This window comes from Athene noctua, chromosome 13 (genome assembly GCF_965140245.1).
Source record: "Athene noctua chromosome 13, bAthNoc1.hap1.1, whole genome shotgun sequence".
In the NCBI taxonomy this organism is placed as follows: domain Eukaryota; kingdom Metazoa; phylum Chordata; class Aves; order Strigiformes; family Strigidae; genus Athene; species Athene noctua.
This window is the reverse complement of record NC_134049.1, coordinates 18941298-18968404: the sequence shown is the minus strand read 5'-3', so window position 1 is coordinate 18968404 and position 27107 is coordinate 18941298. Positions and strand designations below refer to the sequence as shown.

The 27107-nt window shown below is 35.3% G+C and overlaps 1 protein-coding gene across 4 annotated transcripts in view; it reads left to right on the top strand.

The window, feature by feature from the left end:
• VPS13C (vacuolar protein sorting 13 homolog C) overlaps positions 1 to 27107 on the top strand; it is a 96580-nt gene that overhangs the window by 51342 nt on the left and 18131 nt on the right. For all 4 annotated transcript variants that reach the window (XR_012634492.1, XR_012634491.1, XM_074917496.1 and 1 more), the window contains 28 exons: positions 582 to 738; positions 1565 to 1695; positions 2753 to 2922; positions 3463 to 3701; positions 5154 to 5383; positions 6162 to 6254; positions 7224 to 7589; positions 8430 to 8519; positions 8922 to 9077; positions 10121 to 10385; positions 11147 to 11307; positions 11814 to 11935; positions 12176 to 12470; positions 13366 to 13755; positions 14823 to 14927; positions 15683 to 15847; positions 16193 to 16321; positions 17835 to 17968; positions 18354 to 18480; positions 19926 to 20161; positions 20499 to 20649; positions 21644 to 21784; positions 22585 to 22666; positions 22768 to 22837; positions 23649 to 23760; positions 24692 to 24805; positions 26330 to 26466; positions 26736 to 26817. Coding sequence is in view for 2 of the 4 variants with exons in the window: in XM_074917496.1 (XP_074773597.1) it covers positions 582 to 738; positions 1565 to 1695; positions 2753 to 2922; positions 3463 to 3701; positions 5154 to 5383; positions 6162 to 6254; positions 7224 to 7589; positions 8430 to 8519; positions 8922 to 9077; positions 10121 to 10385; positions 11147 to 11307; positions 11814 to 11935; positions 12176 to 12470; positions 13366 to 13755; positions 14823 to 14927; positions 15683 to 15847; positions 16193 to 16321; positions 17835 to 17968; positions 18354 to 18480; positions 19926 to 20161; positions 20499 to 20649; positions 21644 to 21784; positions 22585 to 22666; positions 22768 to 22837; positions 23649 to 23760; positions 24692 to 24805; positions 26330 to 26466; positions 26736 to 26817 (4650 nt within the window). In the remaining 2 variants the exon portion in view is untranslated. The remainder of the gene's footprint in view (positions 1 to 581; positions 739 to 1564; positions 1696 to 2752; positions 2923 to 3462; positions 3702 to 5153; positions 5384 to 6161; positions 6255 to 7223; positions 7590 to 8429; positions 8520 to 8921; positions 9078 to 10120; positions 10386 to 11146; positions 11308 to 11813; positions 11936 to 12175; positions 12471 to 13365; positions 13756 to 14822; positions 14928 to 15682; positions 15848 to 16192; positions 16322 to 17834; positions 17969 to 18353; positions 18481 to 19925; positions 20162 to 20498; positions 20650 to 21643; positions 21785 to 22584; positions 22667 to 22767; positions 22838 to 23648; positions 23761 to 24691; positions 24806 to 26329; positions 26467 to 26735; positions 26818 to 27107) is intronic.

The following is a 27107-nucleotide window of genomic DNA, read 5'->3' as shown; positions in this document are numbered from 1 at the left end:
TAGCACTGGTGAAGCACAGAGGAGTAACATTGAAGGAGTACCAGTTAAAAAAAAAAAAAAAAAAAAAAAGTAGAAAAAAATATTCTAATATTGTGTATTATGGGCTAAGTGAGTACATTTTGTCACTTAATACTACTTTTTTTTCATGATCATGTTATGTTATAATTTGGTTCAGATTCATTAACTCTTCAAAGGCCTACTTGAACGATAGTTGCTTTAGTATACAGAATGTAAAGCTTGGATTTAATGTTATCTGGCTGTATTTCTGGATTACTGAATTGTTAAGAAGTGATTATGATAATCAATTACTCATATTTTTAGCAGGCAGAGAGCCTTTACAAGACTAGAAAGTGTTTATCATGCAGAGTGTTAGTTCTTGTTGTAACTCCTGTTCATAACAAGTAACAAATGATATTTTAGGAAAAATGGGCAAATTATTTAGGGTGTTTTGGCCAGGATCATTTTGACTAGACAGCTTGTTTATGGTGAAAACAGCATGTTGTTTCTTTTCAACATTCACACACTGTATTGGAAAGAAATACTGTCACCAAAAATGAAGTTGTGGGTTTATCACTTTACAGATTGCACTCAGTGAAGATGATCTAACTGTTGTCATGAAAATTTTACTTGAAAACCTTGGAGGGGCTTCTTCCCAGCCAAATACTGTGCAAGAGAACATTGAAGATACTCAGATACTTAAAAAAGGGAAAGTTTCACATGAATCTGATATCTGTGAGGGTAAGTTTAATTCGAAAGCTTAATATGTTTAGGCAGAGGACTTTTTCAGATTCAGACATCGTATTATCTGAAGCACTTAAATGTGTGTAAATAATTTTTTTTCTTAATTTTTACATATGTTGTGAGAATGTATGCACGTACACAGAGTGTGAGCTGTTGATGGTCAGAATTTTTTGTGGCATGTTTTTTTCAATTTGTCTTTTATAGGGTGGTATTCTTTAGTCTATATCAATTAGTCTAGACTAAATTGCAGGTGGTTTATAAAAGAAAAAAGCCAAACCAACTACCCCAGAATGTTAATGTAGAATTATAACAATCAAGGATATTATTAGCATTCAAATAGTGTGTTAATGTAAACAGTGTATGTCTCTGGATGAAATATTAACACTTTGCCAAAATCTTTTTTTGTCCAAAACTTAACATTCTCAGTGTCAAAAAAATGCTGTTCTACCAATAGTTGAATTGCTATACTATGAGAAGAAATTGAAAGGAAGAGTGGTGCAGACTACTTGAGCAGTCTTGGTACTTTCTGTAGTTCTTCATTAAAGCGAATGAAGAACTGCAGTAAATTAATCACAGATTTTTTTAAAGTTCTTAACCCACTCTGTGCTAGATAATTTTAGCATTCATTTAATAGAACAAAGTGAGTAAATACAAGTGCAAATTGTTCTGGATTTAGAGCTTTTCCTCCTTTTAGTGACTTTCTGATCTTTAAAAAAAAACAAAAAACAAAAAAACCCACAACCAAATAAAAAACCAATCCCCAAACCACCACCAAGCCCCAGTGTTCTAAAGACATGTAAAAATATTTTCTTTTCACTAACAGGTCCTCTTCCTGCTTTTGGACAAAAGGATGTTTCTACGATTCAGTCTTCTGCCGAATGTTATACAACGCTTAAATTTGACTTTAATTTTGAGTCACTTTCAGTTACTCTCTACAATAGTGGTATGAATCAGGTTTGTGACAAAGCTTTTACCATACAGATGGGGTGGGGAACTCGGGCTTCTCACACAGACAGAATTCAGGATAATAAAACAAAATGTTTCATTGGTGGTGTTGGCTTTGTAATGCTTGCCTCACAGAGCTTACAGTATTTATGCTGGAACTCTAAGGTTTCAGGGGCAGAGAATATCCCTAATTTGAAGGTCATAAGTGCATTTCTAAAAATCACACTGAAAACAAGTAATAAACCAACAACCAAACCCACCCACCATTAGATTTGGTCATTGAAGCCTTGATTCCAATATCCAAAATACAAATGAAAATTTGAAAAGCAGGAAGTGCTAGCTTAGACGATTCTAGTTCTGTTCATGGTGCCTGTATAGTTACTAAAGAGATCCAGGAGGTACATGGCCTGTACTTCCATCTTGTATATCCCTGAGTGTGAGCAATAATGAACATCCTTTCTGTGCTGAAAACAGAAGAGAAATATGTACAGTGTTGCCTTGCTTTTATGATTTAATATACTTTGTCCAGATGTGAAGGTGCTTCCATTAAGTCTTGGTATATAGTCAATGTGTGGTAGCTTTGTATTTAGAATAACCATAATGCAGGAACTTGTGGTGCTTTTTATATGAGGCATTTAATTTTAGAAAGTTCTTGTGAAATAAGTGTCACGGGGAACAAACACACTGTTATGGGATTTTATTTTCATTTCTTCTTCGTGCCCTTTTTGCTTATTGCTGAGGTCCATCCTGGTTGTAAATGAGTTGGTGTGATGAGAGTGGAGGGATACTCTGGTAGGACGTTCAGAGTTTAAACAGATTATCCGTTGGTCACACATTTTTAACAACTGCTAGAAATGCAGTGAAGAAACTTTACTACAACCCAACTTGTTTTCTCTGTTTTCTTAGTGAGTTTCTTGGACTAATTTGTATGATTGAAGGACTAATGATAGCAACAGGCTAATCAGATCCTTCAATTCATGGATCAAAATTCCCATGGCTAGCAGCAAGGGAAACGTGCTTATTAACTTGTTCTGTGGTAATAGTCCTACTATTTCTCCTTATGTAGAAGTCTCTGCTTTCGCTGCATAGTGACAAATTACGCCTTGGTGAACTCCAGTTGCATCTCATGGCATCATCAGGAAAGATGTTTTCAGATGGCTCAGTGGATATTAATGTTAAACTCAAGGCTTGTACCCTGGATGATCTCAGAGAAGGAATTCAGAATGTGACTGCAAGGTAAATTTGAATGCATCAGAAATGAAAAAATTCCATGCAACTTTGTGAGGAAAGGCTATTTCCTTGTTCTATACTTTGCTTCATATGGGATCGATAAAACTTAGTAGGGCTGTCTGTTGCAATGAATGATGTCATTTTAATAATGTTAAGCAAATTTCTTCTTTTATACATTGATTTTCTAGTTTATCCCAAAAAATTACCCCACCTGGGAGGCTTGAGTGTTACAGTAAACTGTGTGGAATAGCTGAGTACAGAGCAACCAGCCTTAGCTAGAGAGTTCTATGCACTGAAACTTTAGTCTGATGTTACATGCCACATACATAGTTCCAAAACTGTAGCACACAAATTTTAAATTGAAATTACTCTTCTGTTAGAGAAGTCTATAGCCTCTAATTTCTGGAGGAAACAGTGATTGTTTGTATTGTAATTCTTATTTATAGATGGCATGGGGAGAAAAAATGGCACTACTTACACATCCTTGTTTTTCTAGATCTGTGTGTTATGGTGTTTGAAATATTTCTTATTAAACTTGTTTTCCAGAATGATAGACAAGAAAGATGACACAAATGACAGTTCTATGATAGATATAAGCTACAAGCAGGATAAAAATGGAACTGAGGTCGTTGCTGTCCTTGACAAGCTGTACATATGTGCCAGTATGGAGTTTTTGTTGACAGTAGCAGATTTTTTCATTAACTCTATGCCGACATCCTCAACTGAAAGATCTGCACAGTTCCAATTAAAGCATGTTGCTTCTGGGAAATCCAAGCCAGAAACAGGTCTGTACAACTGATTTCCATCCCCTCACTCCCCTCCTTTACAGACTTCATACTGAAAATAAACCAACCAAAAGTTTTCAAGATGCTGTCTTGCTATCAGACTTAAGAAATGAGTTTATTCCTTTCCAATGTGTGAATTGGCCACTGGTACCATAGATTGTTGTAAGCAGTAGTAGTTCTAAAACTGCTGTGTTAAGTAATGGAGTTGTGCTCTCCAACAGGGCTAAATATTGAAAATCACTCATGCTAAACAGGATTTTTACCCATGTAATATCACAAAGGAAGGATCCTTAGGGTAAAAAGCGCCATGTAGATAGCAGTTGTTCTTTTTACTTTCTTAACTTACTCTTTAAAGGTGAGTGACAAAGAATGTCTTATCCTTACTTCTACGAGCTGTGTATTTTGAAGCCATTGGTTATTATTTCAGTTTGGTTATGGAAGACTTAAGTTTGTGATGAACAGCTTTCCTCTTTTTGATTGAAGGCTGAAGGTAAAGCATGATGGGTGAGAAAACACCAAACAGAAAACCCCTCAGAAGTGGTCTAAGTGATTGCTAGGCTTGCCTGAGTTGTGGTCAGACCTAATCTGTGCATTGTGTTGTCTAGCTGGTTGCCAACAGCCCTCCCTTTATTTTCAGGAACTTGGCAGCGGGCTGGGAGTGAGCCTTAGGTTTTATGAATTGCCCTAGTGATGTCAGCACTTGTTTCTTGTTGGAGATATGCACAAGTCCTGTGATGAGGGAAGAATGGTACACACTCCAGAAAAATCCCACTTCCAGGGACTACTCAGGACTACCCAAATGTGTTGCTGGCTGCAACCCATGATGCCTAGCTTTCTTTGCTTCTCCTGTAGTGCACTGAGCCTCAACTTGGCACCTGTTCCATTGCATAGGTGTGATATTCCAATACTTCCAGCAAGTGTTAATGTGCACTGCTATACTGCCTATCATTGAGAACCAAAGTGACTTGATCTGTCTCTAGGTTAGAGAGAGAGCTTTTAACTGAGATAGTATGATTCTCTCATTCTGTTTGGAGACTGACTGACTGTATTTAAACGAGAAATTGTATCTTGCTAATTTCTTTTAAATCAGTAAATCTTCACTCTAAAGTTAGCTACTTTAGTTTTTGAGCCAGAAGATTATAATTATTTCCAACTTGGCTTTGTAGAGCCAGTGTTTAGGTTGACTACAGTGTATAGAATTAATACCATCTTTATACAGTATTGAAACAATCAGTTTCAAAAAAACACAACTTCTGACCAGTTTACTGCTGATTTCTGGACACTCTGTGATATTCAATTTCAGCAAAGTATTTCTGAAGAAATTAAGACATTATTTGTTAAATTTGTACCTCTAAAATCATAGCAATTTTCTTACGTGGTTTAGGTATTATGTACATAATACTGCTTTCAATCCCTTTATATTCAAGGAGGTTTTTTTACTTATTTTCACAGAAATATCTGTACGGCCAAATATGAGAGTAAAAGCTGTGATCATGGATCCAGAAATTGTATTTGTTGCTAATTTGACCAATGCTGATGCTCCTGCCTTAAAAGTTTCCTTCCAATGTGACTTCTCTCTGACATCTGGAAAGATTGCACAGAGGATGACTGCTCAAGTAAAGGGTTTCAAAGTGTTGGCCTGTGCCTTTCTCAAAGAAAAAAAAGACAAGAGTGTTACTACAGTAAGAAAACTTGTTTTTCATAATGAAAAAAGTAATGAGAAGTGTTGGCAGGTGTTTCCTTTAATTGGCATATCCATAGCACTCAGAAGACTCAGTTTTCATATCAGTTATTATGAAGATAAGATAGGACTGTGGATCTATAGTATGCCATTTAAAGGTGAATCTTTTATCAGTAGGTGCAAGACTTCATCATGTAGAGCTCTGTCTAAAGCTTGTGTAGTGCATTTATAAATTGAAGTTTCTTAGTGAAGAAATTGTATGAGGGGTTTTGAAGACTAAGAATACCTCTCTGCAACTTTGTTTACTTGTTGCAGTAGAGTATGCTGATGAGCATGTCATCTGGGTGGAGCTTCATCTACTCGTTCCTGGCAGGGATCACTGAGCCACAAAGGTGGCCTGTGTGGTTCATCTTGCACATGGTATCTTTATTTGTGCATTTAGTTTTCTTAAGGATTTGTGGGGTTTTTGACTATACCATCAGTCTGTGTGTTGGATTTTGGTTTTGTTTGTTTTTTAAGCCTTATGTCAGGAGCTTTTAGTTCACTAACTTTTAACCTTCTAGTACAAAATTGCTCTTGTGCAAATTTGGATGCTGTAATGAAGCACAGTGATGCTACAGAAAGAATGCTGGTACTCTGAAACACGTTGTTGCTTTATGGAATCAGTATCCCTTTGGCCTATAGGATTAAAAAATACAATACCATTTGAAAAGGTTAGATTTCAGGACTACCAATACTTTGATTATTACCTTAATAATCAAATTATGTTTTTCACTCAGGTGTTACAGCCATGTTCTTTGGTCATGGAAAATATGATGCATGTCTCAGGGTTACAAACTGTGGTAGTAACAATAGAAGAAGTTACTATAAAGGTAAGATTATTAAAGCTGCCTTTGGAAGAAGAGGTATGTTTCTCAAGCTGTAGTTTGGGTTTTTTTTTTAAATTTACATACAGCTATTAAAAATTTCTGTTTTCCTCATTACTTTAATTTCAGAAATAGGCATTTATCCTATTTAGGGCTGTCCTGTGTTGGGAAAAATCGTTACTTGTTCCTTGTTTTGGAAATCTCTTGGCAAAAAGAGACTAATTTAAATAATTAGATACTAGGATTTCTTCTGTTAGGTTCTTCTAAATTTATGAAGCAACCCTTGCCCCTACTGCCACCACCACTATTTTTCTCTTCAGAGAGACTTCTAAGCAGGAGCATGCACACAAGAGCATGTAAATTTAAGGCTGTTAATGTGATTTCCAGAATAATATGCAATGTAAATACCTAATTTACCTGTTCTTAACAGGTAAATTAGTATTTGTGTCTGTAGTAAAGGTCTTTCTGAATGTAATTTGCTAATTCTCCTATAAGAGGTATGCAAATTTTCATTTGTGATCTGAAAAGATGGTCAGTGGTGAAGTCCTAAATGGTAGGCAGTAGTACTGTGCTCCTAACCATTGAAATGGTGGTGTACATAACTCTCTGCAAGCATGCTTTTTTGAACACCTTGAAGATCTTAAAAACACATTTCACATTTTACAGTGTAGTAGGAAAAATGTTGATATTGACTAATTTTATTGGAGTACTACGTATCAGTAAAAGTGAAATTTCCAATCTGAGAATTTTGTTCTTCAGCCTCTGATTGTGTAGGAAAACAAGAGGAGGTCTGTGAGTGCATTCTATTTCTTTACCTTGGAATTTAAGTTTTATTTCTTATAAGGTCTTTTAATGCTGAGTACTTGTATGGAGAACCCAAGAGTTATTTACCTTTTCCACTTATCGTGTTTTGTATGTTAATCGGTTTTAAAATGTTGAGCTATAAATGTTGGGGTTTTTTTTCCTTTGTTCAAGATCTCACCAATAATTCTGAACACAGTGATGACCATTATGGCTGCCATAAAACCCAAAACAGCAGAGGAGGATTCTAGAGGAGCAACTGAAGTTTCTGAGAATTTGTGGCAAGTGAAGCCTATAGATCAGTGCAATGCTTGGTTTCTTGGTGTTGATGTAGCCACAGAAGCAACAGAAAGTTTTAGGGACCGTGAACATGTTCTGAAACAAGAGAAATTTGATGTTGTAGTGAAATCGGTTCAGATCACCTTGGAATGTGGTCTGGGACATCGTACTGTCCCTTTATTGTTAGTGGAATCTGTGTTTTCAGGTGTCCTTAAAAACTGGTCCTCGCTGATGGAGGTCACTGCTGATATGTCACTGGAGGTATGTGGAATCAAGTTGTCAGCAATTTAAAACACTTGTTTCACTTTCTGTGTGCTAAATTAATTATAAGTTTATACTGTAATGCTCTTAAGAATTCTTGAGTACTCAGACAAGTATGACTAAGCATAATCAACTCATTATTGCCTACCTCTTTGATTCTCTAGCATTGTGTTTATTGGTAAGATAGAAGTTACACTCTTTTCTCAATCTCTGTATCTTGGATTGTGATCACATCATATTTATTTTGCCAGCTATTGCAACTCTTTTCCCCAGCTACAGTAAATTCTGGGATGGTGTAAGTCTCCTACAGAGGCAGCATGTGGGTGAAAGGGAGCATCCAGAACTTATTTGTTCCATGACTTGCGTTCAGATTTGCAGTGGCTGAAGTGCTGGTGTAGGCTATGAGTTAGATGAATTGTTCCAGTAGACCAGATTTGGACTAAAGTTTTCTCAGACTAGTTGTTATTTCATAGTACAGTGAAGTACTTGCAGCATTGAAGTTTCTGATCTCAAAGTCATTCTCTCAAACAGTGTAGGAGAGGATATGGACTGCATTATATTAAGTGGAAGTGTTAAAATGATATGGAGTTACCAGGCTGTCTAGTTGCTCTAAAAGCAAGCAAGGTGGTCAGTTCTTCAAAAATGATATCACAAAAAATATATGATATATTACACTTCTGTGTATTAATTTTTGAAACCATTAAAAGTTAATGCTAGAACTCCAAAATGTGAAAGGAAGATTGATTGCTTTGTTATTAATATTTTTCATACTAAATGCTATTGGAAGGAACTCAGTCCTTTATGTTTAGATGCCTTATTTAATTTTAATTCTTTCTTTAGATTCATTATTACAATGAAACCTATGCAGTGTGGGAGCCACTTATTGAACGAATTGAAGGAGGAAAGAAGCAATGGAGTTTAAAGCTGGAAGTATGTCAACATACTTGAAACTGTGAAATAGTTTAAATAGCTGTTTCTTAGAAGTCTTATGTGACAGAACATTGACCTTTTGAATGCTGTTGCTTTGAGGGAGCTATGCAATTTCACAAGGGAAAAAAAATCAGTCTTCAGACATCTTAAGGTTTTTCTGAATAACGTTAATTGTCCAGTGCATGGGCAAAATGTAGTGTGTAACCACACATACAGAGAGGAAAGAAAATTACTTGCTTGCCTTCAGTGTTGGTATTAAATTTCCATGTTTGTGTAAGGTGTCTGAGATTCACAAGGTAAAGTAGGTTTCCCTTTGCTTGACCGATTTGTCAAGCTTTTTCCTGTTTTAACATAGAAAAGTCATCTCTGTTTATAATTAGCTAATGAATTTTTTTTTCTTAGATGAAGACAAACCCTGTTCAAGAGAGAAGTCTGATGCCTGGGGATGATTTCATTGTTCTTCCTGAGCCGCAAACTGCAGTTAACATCTCTTCGAAGGATACAATGAATATAACAATATCCAAATGTAGTCTTGCTGTTTTCAGTAATTTAGCCAAGGTAGTTCTAACAGGCAGAAGGTGCCAAATTATGTGTTTCTGTAGGTAGTTTTTTTTAAAGAGCTCTTTTGTGCTGCCTGTCACAAGCCAATGACTGTTCTGCAGCCCTGATAAATGTTATCTAGCAGGGCAGAGCTGTTTTACTCTGATTAGTCCTTTAGGGTTAACAAAAAGGTGATGCCAGCTTTTGAAAGAAGCAATTTCCATGTTAGAAGAATGCTTACCTGCTTATGCAGGACTTAAGGAACAGTCCTACAAGCAGGCTGAATGAAAATAAACCCCTGCAATAAACACAACTATTTCCTACAATCCTTTTTCTGAAATATTAAAAGAAAAATTTAGTTCCCTTCTATCTGTTTGTCCTTAATAGAATACTAAGAAAAGTGTGGATTTTAGGACTGGCCTTTCAGCTGTAGAAGTGGAATGTCCAGTGTGCTAAAAATACTTCTTTTTTCCCTTCTTTTTCCTGTGATAGTAGGTGTGCTTATGAATGTCCTGGGCTTTTTCTCCCCCTTTTTTATGGGGGAATGAAATTTTGGTTACCAAATCAAGGTATTTCTACAGAATGTGACTTATGCCTATTTATTTTTTAATTCTAACTGAGCAAGAGTTCTCTAAATTAGTACTTGCTTATACTGTAAGTCTATATTGGCAGTTAGTTACCATGGCTTTTGTGTAATCAAACAAATTTTTACAAGCATAAATTGTGGTTAAATATGAAGTATGTACATGGACTTCTGTGTCCTAGTTCCTTTTTTTTTTTCTCTTACAATGCCACAACTGTAAAAACTTCCTTATGAAGAGCATGAATGCTTATTGTAGCATCAACATTTGCTGTAAATCACAGAATAATAATGAAAATTTCTGGAAATAACCTTTACTTCCCTGAAATACTACTATAAAAAGCATAGGTATTCCTATTTTTTTTTTCTTTAAAAAGGTAGTTGCTGGGAACTGTCTTTAAGAGAAATTATATATATGTTATTTTAGCTGTGTTTATGGTATTGTTTATGTATGACGTATTATATATGTTGTTAATTGCAGGCATTTTCAGAAGGGACTGCATCCACATTTGACTACTCCTTTAAAGAGACAGCACCTTTCATAGTGAAAAATGCCCTAGGTGTTCCTCTCAAAGTGCTTCCTAGCTCCAATTTTCGGATAGTTGGTTCAGTTGAAAAAGAAAACATGAACGATGTAGAAATCGGTCAGAACATTGAACTGGAGTACTCTGTTTTTGAAGCGCCCCAACGAGGAAAGTTGTCTGCAGTGTACCGACAAGAAAGCTCTGTCTTCTCTTTAAATTTAGGTACTGTGTTGAGAATGGGAAGATAGGGGAGTCAACATGGTTAAATTCAATGTGATCGAAGTTCATACTTTTGAATACTAATGGCAATTTTTTTAAAAAATCAGCTACTGAGCTTTTTAAAGTAATGTAAAATTCCTTCTCTACAACTTTTCAGAGAGTGAAAAGTACAATGTTTTTTCTCCCCCTTTGGAAGAAATAGAAGACATTCTATTGTCCCTCAATGACCCCTGGGACATAGGCCTGTGGGTTCCAGCTCCTATTAAACAGGATCTTCGTTTCTCATGTCCCTACTACCATTCAGCTTTCTGTAGTTACCCAGTTAATTGAGAGCAGTTATGATTTTTCTGTGGTTTTCGCTTTGCCAGAAAGTACTTCTAGGAGAATAGCATATAATAACTACTAATATATAATCTGCTTTTTTCCTTTCTATTTCATCCCATATGAAGGTATTTGACCATGATACAAAGATTATCTTCTGTGTTGTGTTTTGTTAACTCACCCAACAAATACCTTTGTTTACTTGTTTGGTGTATTTATTGTGCAGTGTATAAATCATCATCTAAATTATGGTCTTCAACAGTATTCTCTTCTTAAAGCTTTCCTTCAGTGGTGTTCAAATAACATTTCAAAGTGCTTTTGCCAGACTGTTTTGAACTTGATTGTTCCTGAGTTTAGAGAAGTTAAAGTATTGCTCTAATAGAAAATGGTAATAATTGATTTATTTTGCCTAATTAAGACTTCTGTATGTTTTCATGTATTAGAACTTAAAGGATATGAAGAAATGGTAAACATTCCTATAGCCAAACCAGGTCGACGACTGTACAACATAAGAAACTTTCTTGTTGATCGTTCAGATTCGATCATTGTACAGATAGATGCTACAGAAGGAAATAAAGTTATTACTGTACGATCACCTCTGCAGGTAAAAAAAACAACCCAAGAAACAACCTGAAAGCAGTGCTCTTCTCTGAGTGCCTTTTGCTTTTCTTCCTTAATTCATTGTTTTGAGATCATAATTTTCCAAAAAGTTAAAGGCAAATTATTATTTATTTTACTCCATTTCTTACATGAATTTTTATCTGTGTTCTGTATGTCTGCATCTTCCTGATAAATGAAAAATTTGGTTTTTACTTTTAACTTTTGGCTTTCTGATATCCTCAGCATTGAGGTTAAAATAGGTACTTTATATGTGACTTGGCATTTTAAGCATGTTTTCCAAATCATGCAACTTCAAAGTAGCATAGTTTTCTCATATGCTTGCATATTATTCTCTTTCAGAATTGTATTTTTTACTAAGTTGCATAGAATTCTGTTTTTAAAAGGAGTTTAAGTCTCCTAATGTTGATTTTCCTTGTTGCTCTTCATACTTTTTTACTTTAGAAATTTGTACCATAGAAATGTAATGAAAATTATGCATTTTGATCCTAGATCAAGAACCACTTCTCAATCCCATTTATGATTTATAAACTGGCTGGAGACTCCAAGTCGCTGGAGCCAATTGGCATATCCAAGCCAGAAGAGGAATTTCATGTTCCTTTACATTCATACAGGTACACTTTTTCTGTTATGTAAGGCTACTCTGTGCAAGACTGATGCACAAATACAGCATTAGTGTGGGAGCTTTAATTTGCTTTTGGAACTCTTCCTGACTGGGCATAAAAACTAAAATACTACCTTTATTATGTAACTAGTGTGCTGCAAAAGCCCTTCGGAATGTTAGAAATTACTTCAAAATGGGTGAAGTTAGCTGTCTATGCAGAGCTATTCTGTACTTTGTCTTCTTGCCATAGGTGTCATCTGTACGTCAGACCAACAGGAATATTTGACGGTCAGTTCAAAGAGTCCACGACTTACATTGCCTGGAGGGAAGAGCTACATAGGAGCAATGAAGTAAAGTGCTTGTTACAGTGCCCAGCCACCGAGACAAATTTCTTGCCTCTAATCATCAGCTCAACAGCTGTACCAGATGAACTAAATTTTATTTCAACTTATGGAGAGGAGTGGGATCCTGCCTACATTATCCACCTTTACCCTACCCTGACTGTGAGGAATCTCTTACCATACTCCTTGAGATATCTACTTGAGGTAACTTATTTTCTGTTTTTTTTTGTAAATCCTTTAATTGATTTTAAGATTATATTAATTTAGAAGTGGAGGTGATTGTCATATGGAAGGTACTGAATGTTGGTTTTGTATTTTCTATTGTAAATGAGTCATCTGATGGATTGATTCTGGGAGTTTGGGGGATTATTTGTTTTTAATTTGGGTGTACCTGCTAAGTTCCTCCTTAAATATGAATCATGTACTGGATTGGTCTTTCTCTTTTACATTCTTCTGAGATCCTGTTTGTGTTTTGCAAGATATCTTTTGCTTCACAGGGAGAGGCATAAGAAAAAGCATCTTAAATTTCTGGAACTTTCCTTTGCAGAAAATACAACTCATCTCCATTCTGACACCGAGTTTTTACTGAGGACTGTGTGAGGCCTTCCTTGCACAAATTGGGAGATTTCTTTGCAGGATGCTTCACAGACTTTTTTCCACTTCTTCCCGTATTTTCAGTATCTATTACATCTTCATGAAAGCTGAGTGTTTTTCCTGAATAGAAAAGGTGTGAGGATTTAGAACTATCATCCTAGTATTTTCTCTTTTGTTCTAATTTCATAACTGGCTGTGACATTCATTTAGTTCTTTATTACACTTTTTTCCAGCATTCTAGTGCACTATTTCTGATTTTCCTTACCTTCACTGTACTTCAATACGCAGAGTCACAGAATCTAGAACAGAATGCCATTGCCTTGACTGAGGATCTAGAAATTAGTAATTCAGATCTGTTTCTGAAGTCACTGTACATATAGACTGGGACACGTGGTGCTGAGATAGCTGAAACCTGTGCATCCTGCAGGAGAATTAATTGCTGTTTTCTGAATACCTAAATTTTATATATTAAAACTTAATTACCCCCTTTTTAATTTCACTACAGGGAACAGCAGAAGCCCGTGAATTGATGGAAGGCAGTGCTGCAGATGTGTTTCATTCAAGAATCGGTGGAGAAATAATGGAGCTTGTGTTGATAAAATATCAAGGCAAAGACTGGAATGGGCATCTTAAAATCCGTGATGGAATGCCTGAATTTTTTTCTGTGTGTTTCACATCCCATTCTGCAGAAGTGATGACAGTGGATATTTACATACATACCAGGCGAATTGGAAGCCGTATGATCTTGTCTGTGTTCAGTCCTTACTGGATAATCAACAAGACTTCGCGTATCCTCCAGTATCGAGCTGAAGACACTCATGTGAAGCATCCAGCAGACTACAGAGATATTGTTTTGTTCTCCTTTAAAAAGAAAAATATTTTTAGTAAAAATAAGGTATGCTTATTTTAGGTGGTGGTTGTGGTGGTGGTGTTTTAAAATCCTGCTCTCAGGGGAGAAAAAACCCACACACATACATTTTGTCTAAGGATTTTTTTGGGTAGTATTTAAATCTATTGTCTTTCATTTGGCTGCTTTCTTCTTGCTAATTATACTTTCTGGATTAAGTAAAAGGGAAGTCAAGGAGACAAAAAGTCTGTTGTAACTTTTTCCAGGTCTTGCACTGTATCCCATTGGCTGACTTTGATCCTGGCCAAAATCTGGCTGATGGTATAGGTTATTTAGGTCCTGAAAATTCAGTGGGTGCCCCATCAGAACACTGTTTCCTTGAGGAGAGGAATTTAATGTAGATATGTAAATTAAGAGTGTGGACTCCTTTTATAGTCGAAAGGAAGGCTGCTCTTGAATCTTCCTGTACGGCTGTTTTCTACTGAATAAAGAGGAATCACAAGCTTGTGCTTTACTCAGCTAGATATCACAGGCTTGTGTTTTGCTCAGCTAGATGTTTTGACATTTACAATGCAAATATTCTGTCCTGTGTTAAACATACTTCTTTTGTTTTGATTTTGTTTTGATGTAATACTTCCACGGTCAGATGTAGAGTACTGTAGTAGAGGATTTTTTCTGAAGGGGCCCTTCTTTTCTTTTAAATAGTTTTTTTGCATTCAACAATAGTTGAAGAAATGGTTGAAGAAACAGTTTTGACAAGGTGTTCTTTTATTTCCTCTGCCCTCTTCAACTTTGTGAAGCACCGCAAAACTGTAGCTTGTATTTCCTCAATCTACATGTGTGCTGTCATGAACATTAGAGTCAATGAGAAGTCCTCTGTTTTGCTACCTTTTACTGTAACATCTTTCCCAGAACTCAGACATAGGCTAATATATCAGAGTATGAATAGTGGTACTGCATGCTTAAGCTTATCTTAACTTACAGAAGGTTTTAAAAGCACTTAATGTTATTTTTATAGTGCTACATGTAATATAATTGCACTCCATAATGCATGAACTATAAAATAAGAATTAATTTATTGAAGTAGTTTCCATGTTGTTCTTTTGTGTATTTAGATCCAGTTATGTATTTCAACTAGTACGTGGTCCAGTAGCTTTTCCCTTGATACTGTAGGAAGCTATGGATGTGTCAAGTGTTCAGCTAATAACATGGACTATCTGGTAAGATAGGTTTCTGTGTTTTGTGAAGCTCTGTGGGGATTCTTTTGGCTTGACTGCTTTTCTTCCATAAGGCCTTTGTTTCACTACTTATGCTACTTTTAAATAATGGAAATATTTAACATCTAGGTTAATACTTGTCATGCCCCAGCTATTCAGGTCTGCACGTGGTGACAAGTAGTTTCACCTATTGAACAGAAGTTTCAGTATAATTCATAATCGTGGTTTATATCAAATGTGTAGTATGAAAATGGTCAGAAATACGATGGTGAACTCACATAGTGGCGATAGGAGTTCACATTCAAAATTCATTGTTGTTTGCAAGTGTTTAGATCTTCACTCAGCAGTTCTTGTGTAAGACTACATTTCCACAACTAAGCAGAATAAAGAATACACTTTATAATAATATGAAGATATGTGGAGACTTGTGTTTCCATACACTCTTTAACTGATCTCTGGTGATGCAGTAATTTTGGGTTGTCTTGATTTACTGTAGAGGAATTCCTGACGGATTTTCCCCACAAATGCTACAGCTACAAAATGATGCAGCTAAATCTGTCTCTTTACCATTGTGATAATTGTGTTGCACGGTTCACTGATATTACTGCATGTGTTTAGTTCCTTTATTACAGGTGTTCAGAACAGGAGTGTTGTGTGCTAGCCTTTCTCATTACAGTAAGGATGGATTTTCTCTTTTTCCATCCTGACTTTTCTCTTAAGCTTGTTGATTGTTTGCTCAAATTGTCCTTGTTCAACAGGTTGGAGTTAGCATCAAAATGAGCAGTTTTAACCTTACCAGGATAGTTACCTTCACTCCATTCTACACAATAGCAAACAAATCTTCTCTGGAACTAGAAGTTGGAGAAATTGGTCCTAATGGCTCTTTTCCAACTAATAAATGGAATTATATCTCATCTTCAGAGGTAGTGTTTCCGGTTTTTCCATTTGCATGTCATTGTAGTCAAATAACTAGTCTCTAGCGGTCACTTAAGGAAAAAAGCAGTTTGCTTACAGAAGCTCTGTCACTTCTGATGGCATGACATGAATACTTCACATGTCAGGGCAACTTGAAGCACAGATTGTATATGTTGATAAATTAAGTCCTTCAGCTTCAATAATTTATTAAATGTAGAGGAGATATTCATCAGTAGTTACTGGGGTAAACTAAGGCATTTGAAATAGTTTGAGTCACACAAGACTGTTTTACTGCTGGCTTACTGTATTGAACATACATGAACTGTTGAAGTCATGCATGTTTCCTGTTACAGTGTCTTCCATTTTGGCCCGAAAACTCATCTGGTCAACTTTGTGTAAGAGTAGTTGGCTATGAAAGCTTATCCAAACCATTCCTGTTTAAAAACCAGGATAACGGTACACTGCTGAGGCTGGAAGAATTGGTGAGTATAAATTTGTGTGGCCTGCTCTTAATACTCCATTTTAGCCTTATGGTATTGAACTTAGGAAAGCTTGACTCCCCAAGATAGTCAAGATTGGAACCTTGTGCCATGAGGTGTTGGTGCACTGCACTTCTGTTGCATAAAAAAGGTTGTGAATCAAGTTTGCAATGTTGTCATAGCTGTGTGGTTGACTTAGATTTAACAAGCTGATAGGAAGCTGAACAGCTCTATTGCTATTAAATTAAAAATGGTATTCTACACCTCTAACATCTTTTCTTTTGCAGAGGGTATTTATTAGGTGCCTTCAGTTTGTTTAAATAGTTATCCTAAAATAGAATGTATTTTTTGTTCTTGATAAGCTAATACATGTTGGAGACACACAGTACATGGCTAAAATAATTTATGATTCAATTAGTAGAATCTTAATTATTTTAGAACTCACCCTAGCCTAGCATTAGGGAATGTGTATATAAATGTAGCATGTTCAGACAAACCTTTGGAGATAATGCTTATCATATTTAGCTGAAACAAAAGTGACTGTGAGGGTAATCTAGCTGTCCAAGTTTGCTGAAGCAGTTAAAAAAAGATGGTTTTGGAACAAGACGTCATCAATGATCTGGTGTTCTGTTGATGCACTTAATTAGAATAGTGGGAGTTTTTCTTCACTGTTCTAAGATAGTAGATGGCTCAGCTTTGCAAGAGAATTTTTTCAAGTCCCGTATATAGTGAGGTTTTACTACTGCTGTGTAGAGTGCTAAACATAATTTTTCACATCCCTCTGACATGAGCTGGAGAATCTGTAAGATCATCTTTTTCAAAAGTGGATAACATCCCCTCCCACCTCTCCTCCAGACCTTATAGCATAGCAAAAATGTCAATTTATCTTGCTAGACAAGCATTCAAGAAAGTTATCTGAAGAGGCTATCCAAAAGGAAAAGCATGAGGTACCTCCTTTGTATAAGCAAATGAGAAAAATTGTGCTGTATGCAAAAATAATTTGCAAATTGGAAGCCATTACAAGAAAAACTTAAGGTGATTGGTTTAGAGGTTTAATGAACAGAACTTTCCTGCTCAGTGATCAGTTTGTTAATAGACTGTTGCTAATATTTGTCATACCTTTTAAAAACTTTAGTTCATTTGTCTAGAGTAGCCTTTCAGATTTTTAAGGAGTATGCAGGAAATTGCAGTTTTTAAACATAACTTTAAGTTTTGTAACAGAAAGTGAAGGGGATGCTTGCCTATACTTTTTACTGAACTTAGCCAAATAAAGTAATTCTTAATGTTATCATTTGACTAATAAAATCAACAAATGGTTTCTGGATGCTACTGCTCTCTGTCTTAAGCCAGTGACCAATGTGTTTGTGTTTATCATTACTAGGTAACAGAGCACATTTCCTTTTTTCATTTGGAAGAGGCCAGTGAAAGACTGATCTAAAAATAACAACTTAGTCTATTCTAACCTGAATTTATGCCTAGAACAAGTACTGAACTTTCTGTCTAATGTTCTCTCCAGAAAGGGGGCTTACTGGTAGATGTGAATGTTTCTGAGCATTCTACTCTCATAAGTTTCTCGGATTACCATGAGGGAGCTGCTCCAGTTCTTATTGTTAACCATACTTCATGGGACTCTCTCAGGTATAAACAGAGGTATGTGAAAGAAACCATTCACCATTGGTTACTTATCCAGGGTGTATCCTTTGTGAAAAAAATTGTTCTCTTGTACCATTACGGTACCTTGAAAAATAGAAAATACCCTTTTTAAAAATCATATCCTTTTAATGAAGTATTTTGTCTACTCTTAAGCAGTCTTTGTAGTTTGAGAAAGTGGAGAGAATAAAGTTGAAGTACAGATCTTAGCTCGCAAAGAGCCTAGCTACAGCTGGTCTTGTTTGGGTAGTCTAGGCCCTTCATGCCTCACCCCAGGAGGCTGGAGGGGTGGAGTATATATCACTGTGATCTGTTTTCACCACTTCAGCCAGTGGTCTTAAATAGTGAATGCTGTCATTTTTACTCCTTTTCTTTTAACCCGCAGTGGATTACAAGAGGAAATGGAATTGAAACCAAAGCAAGTATGCCTGTTTGCATGGACAGATCCAACTAAAACAAGAAAATTGACTTGGGGCTACTCCCAAAATTTTGGTGAACACGACCTACTTAAGGTAAATTTTAGAAGAGTAATGCTGAAATTGCCAAAAGGTAAATGCTGAGCCAATCTAGAACTATAACAAGAATAAAATCATCTGGGAGAAAGCTTCTTGAGTAACTTCGCATCTGTCTTGTCTTGTAAGAGACTTTTGAGCCTACTTTCAGGTAGCAAGGTTTTAGATGTTTAGATAAATATAATTGGAGGACTGGACACAAACTCCAACCAGCATTGTCTCCATGATTTTGTTGGATATGAAAGGAGAAGGTTAAAGTATATGAGCTGTGGACATATCTAAATAGTACAGAGGATGAATAATTCACCAATTTTCTAGCAGTGCTGCATTCGCCTTAACTATCTCCCTAAAGAATGGACTGTTGTGACTCTCGCTTCCTATGGGAAATGCTTGCATGGAGCAGAAAATTCTGAGTTGCTTACTAAGAGCTATTTCAGCATTTGTAAGTCATGCAATATTAAAATAGGAAAATGTGTGAAGTGAGGGTAAAAAAAAGAATGATCAGGGTGGAAAATGAGTTGGGGAGAGAGAGAAACTATAACTAGAAGCAGAGGTAAATTTAGGTAAGACTGGGCAAGTATTTTGTTAAAGAATGGGGAAGCAAGCATTGATAGAAGGTTTTTCTCACTTAACTGAAACGTGGGCTAAATAAAGGCCTATGTATCTGTCTCTAAATAGCAGCACTCTTGCACCTTTTACTAAACTCTGGATTTTTCAGAGGTGGCTTGGTTTTTCTGTTGGTTGGGCACAGAGTTAAGATAAAAAAATGAAAGTATTAGTAGCTAAACAGGAAAACAAGTTTGTGTTTCAGTTACATTGGGAATGGATTTAGTTTCTCATAGCTGAGCTATGACAACCAGTTACAATGTGCTTTTCTGTATAAGCACTGTCTTGGGTCAAATTTTTTACATTTAAAAATGTTTTATTTCGAAACTGATTTCCTTAGTATGTAATTACAGTTATATTCATGATTTTTTTTGCCTTTTGAGAAAAGGGCTTTAACTATCCCAGTTTTGCCTCACAAATTAGCAAATAAGGGATATCTGCATTGGAAGAGCAGAGATCTTAATCAGTGCCAGGTTTTACTGTTTCATGGTATATGATTTAATACCTTCTTCCCCCATTACCTATGATTCGAAGTCTTTTGCTATGAAGGCCTTTGTTTCCTAATAATTTCCAATATTATTTTCATCCACAAATATTGTTGGAATGCCTGCTTTTCAAAAGGGGAAAAAAAACCCAAAGCAACTGCTAACTTCTTTCTAGTGTTGGGATGCAGGATGCCACCAAATGAGTTTGGTGGAGTAACCTGAACAAAAAAAAAAATACTGAGTTCTGGTTTGTATGTGTGCCAGTAAACTTGCTTTCTTATAAACATACAGCAGCATCATGAATTTACTCCCATAATATAAATATTATATACATTCTTTTTTTCCCCAATACAGGATGAATGTGGCCAATTTCCTTACAATGCAAATACTCAAATACACTGGGTGTCTTTCCTGGATGGACGTCAACGAGTGCTACTTTTCACAGACGATGTTGCATTAGTGTCTAAAGCACGACAAGCAGAGGAGCTGGAGCAACCTGATCAAGAAATAAACTTGTCAATCCATAGTCTTGGACTTTCTCTTGTTAACAATGAAAATAAAAAAGAAATCTCTTATATAGGAATTACTAGGTACTGCGCATGGGAGCCTAAATATTCCTTTGAGTAATCAAGATTTGATAGCATATTATAATTTCAGCAATGCGGTTGAATTGAAGAGGACATCTTTCAAATGAAATTAATATAAGTGAAACCTTTTTCAGTAAACTTAAATTCTGCCTTTATTTAAATTGCAAAATAGGAATAAATAGGATTTATCTGCTTTCTTTCTTAGCTTCTATTGAAAAGTAAACAACAGGGTTTTTTTGAGCCTGAAAAAAAGAGGGTAATATCTTTTTACATGATTTACATGCATAAGAAATGTTTAAGTACCTTAAGTAAATTGTTAACCTTGTTATTTGTCTTGCAGTTCTGGTGTCATTTGGGAACTGAAACAGAGGCAAAAGTGGAAACCATTTAATCAAAAGCAAATAAACCTGTTGGAACAAGCCTATCAAAAGTATGTTTGTACGAGTGCTTTCCAAGCTCCTGGTTGGCATAAACTAGATGGCAATACAGAGGTATGTTTCGAGGTTTCAGTGTTTAAATCAGAACATGTGCAACAGTTAAAACAGGCTTCTGTTTTGCTAAGGGTAGATGCTATGTTAAGAGAAACACGAAAAGCAAGCTGCTTTTTGGAATAGGTTCACAATTTTTACAGTAGAATATTTTTGTATTGAGGTAGTACTGAGGTATTTTCCAGACTTGTTTTATGAAGTAATAATCTCAAAGGATTTTGCTTTTGTGTGGTAGAAAAGATTACTTGGTATCTGCATGTTAGTTATGACCTTAAATTCTTTTCAGAAATCTTGGTTTTAGCTTCTTAGTAAGTTGCAGTTTCCATGACGTGTCATGATAAAGGAGCCTGTAGTGTTCAAAGACTGTTGAAATGAATTCACTTACCTGAGCTTTTTCAGACATTAATTATACATACCCTTATTCCATGCATAAATTTAATGTCTTGAAATGGCTATGTAAGATACAGGCATTTTATACTACCATCATCAGGCTCATCTTCTGTATCATCCTTCCATTTGAAAAACATATACCCTCAGCTGTATGAAAACTTAGGTTTTGTACAGTGCAGTAGTGCATTCAAAGTACACGGTATCAAAAGCTGAATCTGTAAGTTGTTACATTTGACTAAGAAAAATTTCCTTTTGCTTCTCAGAACTTAAATATTTCAGGATCAGGGTAAAAGCGTCAGCTGGGAAAGTATTCAGCTGCATGTATGTATCTTTAGATATGCCAGTGTAATATGTAACTTGTGAAGAAGTAGTTACTAAGATGACATACGGGTTCCCGTTTGGGGAAACTAAAGTTGCAATATAATGTGCTTATCAGACTAACTTGTGGTTTTTGTTACTTTCCATGCAGATAATTGTATTGAGTAATTCAGTAGCCATGTGATCATGAAATAAGGAAAAATGTGTTTTTATTTGCTAGTCTGTTTACTAGCAAAATATTTATTGTTTCTCTAATCTGTATGTTAGCTCTGCTTTCTTACATTTCTAGGTGAATTTTAGTAAGGTTCCAATGGAAATGCGTCTCCCAGTCAGATGCAGCATCCGACGCAACTTCCTATCAGGAATTCAGGTTGAATTCAAACAGTCGCCTCACCAAAGAAGCTTACGGGCTCAATTGTACTGGCTGCAGGTACCATCTTTTGTCATGTTCTATAAACTAAACAGACACTTTAAGGCTTTTATTTTATTCATTTTTGTGAAGAAGTATCTCCAAATCTTACATGTATGGTCCTCTGCTCACTACATCATAGTAGCAGAAGTGCTGTGAATGCTCTATTGATAGAAAAGTACTGCAGAACTGCCATCCCAGGACTTTGCAAGTAGTATGGAAAAAATTCCTCCAGACTGGGTTAATGTAAAGCAGGGTGCTATGATGGAAAGCTTATTTCTAAAAAGAGGTGTTTTGGTGCTTTAAAACAAACAGAAACTTCAACCTTTTCAAAAATTGTTCACCATAGTTTGTGTAGTCATGTAACATTATCCTAGAGAGATATCTAGAGGTTCAGAGATCTTCAGTGCAGAAACTGCTTGTCTCATGGAAAGTAGAAAAGTCACATTTAAATATTCAAAAATAGTATGCAATAATATATCTGCATGTAAGCTTAACAGCGAATTAATGTGCAACACTTGGACCTGATCAGCATACTCCAGTCAGTACTGACAGTGTTCCTAAATTAACCAGTAGAGCGCTCGAGCAGATACTAGTGAGAAGTTTAGTACTAGAGGAAAATAACGATGATTAAATAGGTAAGTAACATTACAAAATCATGTCAGAATAATCCTCTTCCTTTCTTCTCCTTCCCCCAAAAATAAGAATGATGTTCTTGTTGAACACAATCTGTAAACAGTTTCCCAAGATTTCTAAAATGGAAATGATCTTTGATTATCATGTCATTAAAATATTCCTGTACTTATGCAATAATTTTTTAGGTTGATAATCAATTACCAGGATCGATGTTTCCTGTTGTATTTCACCCTGTAGCCCCTCCCAAGTCAATTGCTTTGGATTCAGGTAAGATAAGCCTTTTAGTAATACCAGATCTACTCAGCATTGAGAGTAGTAACTTGGCAATTTATTTTTTATATATACTTAGATATTATTTTTCTATTTAGAACCAAAACCCTTCATTGACATCAGCGTCATCACTAGATTCAACGAATACAGCAAAGTACTGCAATTCAAGTGAGTTCAACAGTGTGTTGTAATACAATTTTAGAGATTTAACACATTGTAGAAGTGAACCTTGTTTTAAGGTTTATGGTCTCCTATCCAAACAACTCTTGACTTTGGATTGAGTTTTTAAACATCTCCAGCAAAAACCCCATCATTTTAAACTAAACTTACTTTCAGAAAATAAATACTGACCGCATCAAGGGACTGTTATGCAAATTCTCTAGTAATCAGAATTACTTCCTTCCTATACTACAGGATCAAAGATGCTGTTTCCTGTACACTGTTGGGTTGGTTTGGTGCTCTAACAAGAAACAGCTCATACAGTCACTAATGTTCTGCTATGAAATGTATGTTCTTTAGATAATATGTCTGTGTTGGGTTTTTTTTTTGGTATTAAAAATAAGACAAAAACGTTATACTGATGGTTTCTAATGCAAATATCTGTACCCAACTAGTGTGGATATAATATTTGAGGGTAGTGAATTTTAAGAAAATAAATATTCAGCGATATGACTTGTGGATAAGAGGAAGAAATATGATGTTTAGGTGATGTTATCCATGGAGCACATGGAATCATAATGTATGTCTATAAGAAGCATTTGGTGATGGTTAATATTTTTAGGTAAATGTTGAAAATGTTAAGATATGAATAGTCTACAGTAAGTGTATAGCTTTGTAAGGCTGGCAAGCCCTTCTAACTGTCAATAGACAGTTGATATCGTAGACTGTAAGTCTCAGTATACATTACATAAAAATTGTTTAAGCATGATATTTAAGTTAAACTTCTACAGGTATATACTGTTCATATTTACTATTTTAGATACTTCATGGTTCTTATCCAGGAAATGGCATTGAAAATTGATCAAGGATTTTTAGGAGCACTTAGTGAACTTTTCACTCCAACTACAGACCCAGAAGCTGAAAGACAAAGGGTAATGTATGAGAGAAACTGATTTTTTTCAGAACAGAAACTTTATCATAACAGTGTCACAATATTCTGAAAAGATCTGTTGAAATGGGTGAATATTGCATTTGACAACAGTGAATAAAGGGACACGGTAAGGTAATTTTCAGTGAAACACTGGTATTTCTGTTAAACATTTGTTGTGAGCATTACTAATTGACAAGTTTGAGTAACTGGTATTTAAGTATGTGTTACTGTTTTCTGATCTTTTAATGTTTCATTAATTGGTGACAACTGATTCAACTGTGGCTACAAAGTGTTAAGTGGTAAATGAAGTGAGGTTAGGGTTTATAGAGTAGACTTCTAATTGTTGCTCTACAGTGTCTTTAGAGCACAAGGAACAGATTTTCATGGCTCTAAGTCATATAAGTGGGTAGTGTTTGCAAAGGTCACATTTGGTTCTAGTGTGCATAGGAGAGTCATTCTTACAAGTTTCTTTTTCTTAGAAATATCTTCAGATGTACTATGTAAAAATTCTAATTTTGTGAGGAAATAAAAAAACCCAAAGAACTTCAAGAAGTTAGTTATTTTATTAATATTTCTAAATTAATTTAGGAGTGATACCTTAAGTGATTGAGAAATTTAAGGGAATATCAAGCGATATAGCATAAAATGGAAAAGTCACCCAGAAATTGCTGTGTGTGGTTTTTTAGTTTTGTTTTTTATTTTTATTTTTAAACCCTGGATTAAAGAAATACATTATTACAGTTATAACCTAGCATACAAAAGTCATTAGTCTGTTTCCAGTTTTGGAGGTGTTGTGTATTCAACATTTGACTATGATTATTATTTCTGCTGTTTATGTGTATACTTTTACATATATTTTTATATAGCATTAATTACATTACATATATGTTGATGAGAAACTTCTGTTATATTTTTTCTTTTAATAAAACCAGTCTAAATTAATTCAGCAAGATGTGGATGCCCTTAACACTGAACTAATGGAATCTTCCCTAACAGACCTGTCAATGCTCAGCTTCTTTGAGCATTTCCATATTTCTCCAATTAAGGTATGTAATAGAGATACTTTTGTTTATTAAAACACTTGATATCAATGATCCCTTAATTCCTTAAGGTTAATACATCCTCAGATCAGCCTTCTGGGTAATTGAGGTCTTCATGCTGTCTTCCTAAAGGGAATTTTTTAATGTTCTCTAGAACTTAATACTTTGTTGGAAAACTTTTCGTTGCCCATGAGTACAAACAGACTCTTAACCATTGATAGGTGGGAAGAGTCAATGGGTATAATAATGAAGAAAGCTAGATAAAATGCTGGCCTGAAGGTATCCAAATAACATATGATAAATTGTAATAAAATACACTTTTATGGGCTTGCCTTCATGTCTCTCTTGAACCAGTTAGATTTTTTCAGAGCAAGGGAAGAAAGATCATCTGTAATTACATGTTATTCTGAATCAACAGAATGCTTCCCTAAGGCTATCAGAATGAATAAGAATTTAGAGGAAGAAAATTACTTACTTTTCATTGGACATATAAAAGGCAGACATAAAAATCAATACAGATGATTAAATTCTGACACTTTTTCAACTTCACTAGGTATCTATTAGAGTACACACAGATTCTCAGATCTTTTCTGATATGATTGTGCTTATAAACTTAGAGTGTGAAGGCAAGGAAAATACTAGAGGAACGAGACACTATTGTAATATTTTAACATTATCTCTAGCTAGTCTGGTTAAAGGTTATCAAGAAACAGTTATAATTTTAAGTTTCTGCATCTTTATTTGAATTGTTTAGACAAGCTGCCTGCAAAGTACAGGAAGGGGCTTCTTTTTCTCTCCTGTTTTTTTTTACCTTACTTCAGTGTCTCATTTCAAAATTCTAAACCACTGTTTAGTGGGAAGACCATGAAAATGGCTGTAGGGCCTTTAGAAAGAAAAAAACTAAAATTGGGAACCTTGAAGAAGTCAGATCATAGTGGCTAACTGCTACGCCCTCTTTTAAGCTAGTAAAAGGGAGCAATATTGGTTATGGTGACGAACAAGGGAAAAGGAAAATAATTTAAATAGTATTCTGTTGCCCTTTCCACCCTTAAGAAAAGTGTGTGAATTTCTTTTAAAATAAGTGTCATAACAAGCCTAAACAATCCCATTTCACAGCGTTAAAGACAGGTCTCTAAGGTTCATGCATTTCCCCAAAAGTGTGACTAGTTGCAAAAATATACAGGAATTAGTGAAGTAAATCAGAATTTAAAATTTAAAGTGGGAATAAGCTCCGTCTATTTAACATGTTATTTCTCTCATTATTTACAGAGAAGTTTACAGATGTAAGTATGACAAAAGTTAAACTAGGGCAAATTGACAGTTCTCTGTATTGAAATATAAATAAAGACATATGTTATCAAAGTAATACCATTGTGCGTTCAAGCATGCTTGTTTGAAATTACTCAAAGTGAGTAAAAATACACTTAGCACTGTTGCACCACTGATTTGTTTACATGTGTACCACACAACCTGTCTGGTGTGGTCTTTTTTGTCTTGATTTGTCTTGTTCTACTAATTCTGTCTTGACAGTTACATTTGAGTCTGTCTCTGGCTTCTGGTGGAGAAGCATCAGATAAGGGAGAAGAAATGATCGCCATCCGTTCTCTGAATTTGCTGTTGAAGAGTATTGGAGCTACTCTAACAGATGTGGATGATCTTATTTTCAAGTAAGCTAATTTAAGGGTTTTCTTCAGGTTTTTCTGTGGGGTTTTTTAAATTATTTTGAATAAAGCTACTATACATTTAGTAATTGGGTCTGTGGTAAACTTTGACTCTAGTATAAATGATTCAGCCTATGGAGAAAGAGAGGAATGAAGGGGAGATGGGGTTTGAGCTCTTTTTTAAGAGAATAGGGCTTCAGGATTGTCTGAAGGAAAAATAAACTATCTAGAGGGAGGAAGGGTATCTATAACTAATGTGATTACTTGTCTTTCAGACTTGCTTTCTTTGAAATTAAGTATCAGTTCTACAAGAGAGACCAGCTGATGAAGAGAGTTGTTAGACATTATAGTGAACAAGTAAGCTTATTTTAGCTAAGTCTTTGTGTAAAATTTTGAGTATGTTACAGAATGCAGAAAATAGGCAAGAAAAGGTGAATATCTCTAAAAGCTAATAATTTTTTATTTCATGGTACTGAAGTAGGAATCTGACGGCATGTTATGAAAATGTAAATACAAAAGTGTCCTGAAAGTGTGTTTTAAGAATTTTAAGTGATTGCTTCTTTTTATTCATATTTTTCTTCACCAAAGCATTATAATAATTATCCATACACATACTGCATCTTTTTCCTAAGCCTGCCTTCATTCTA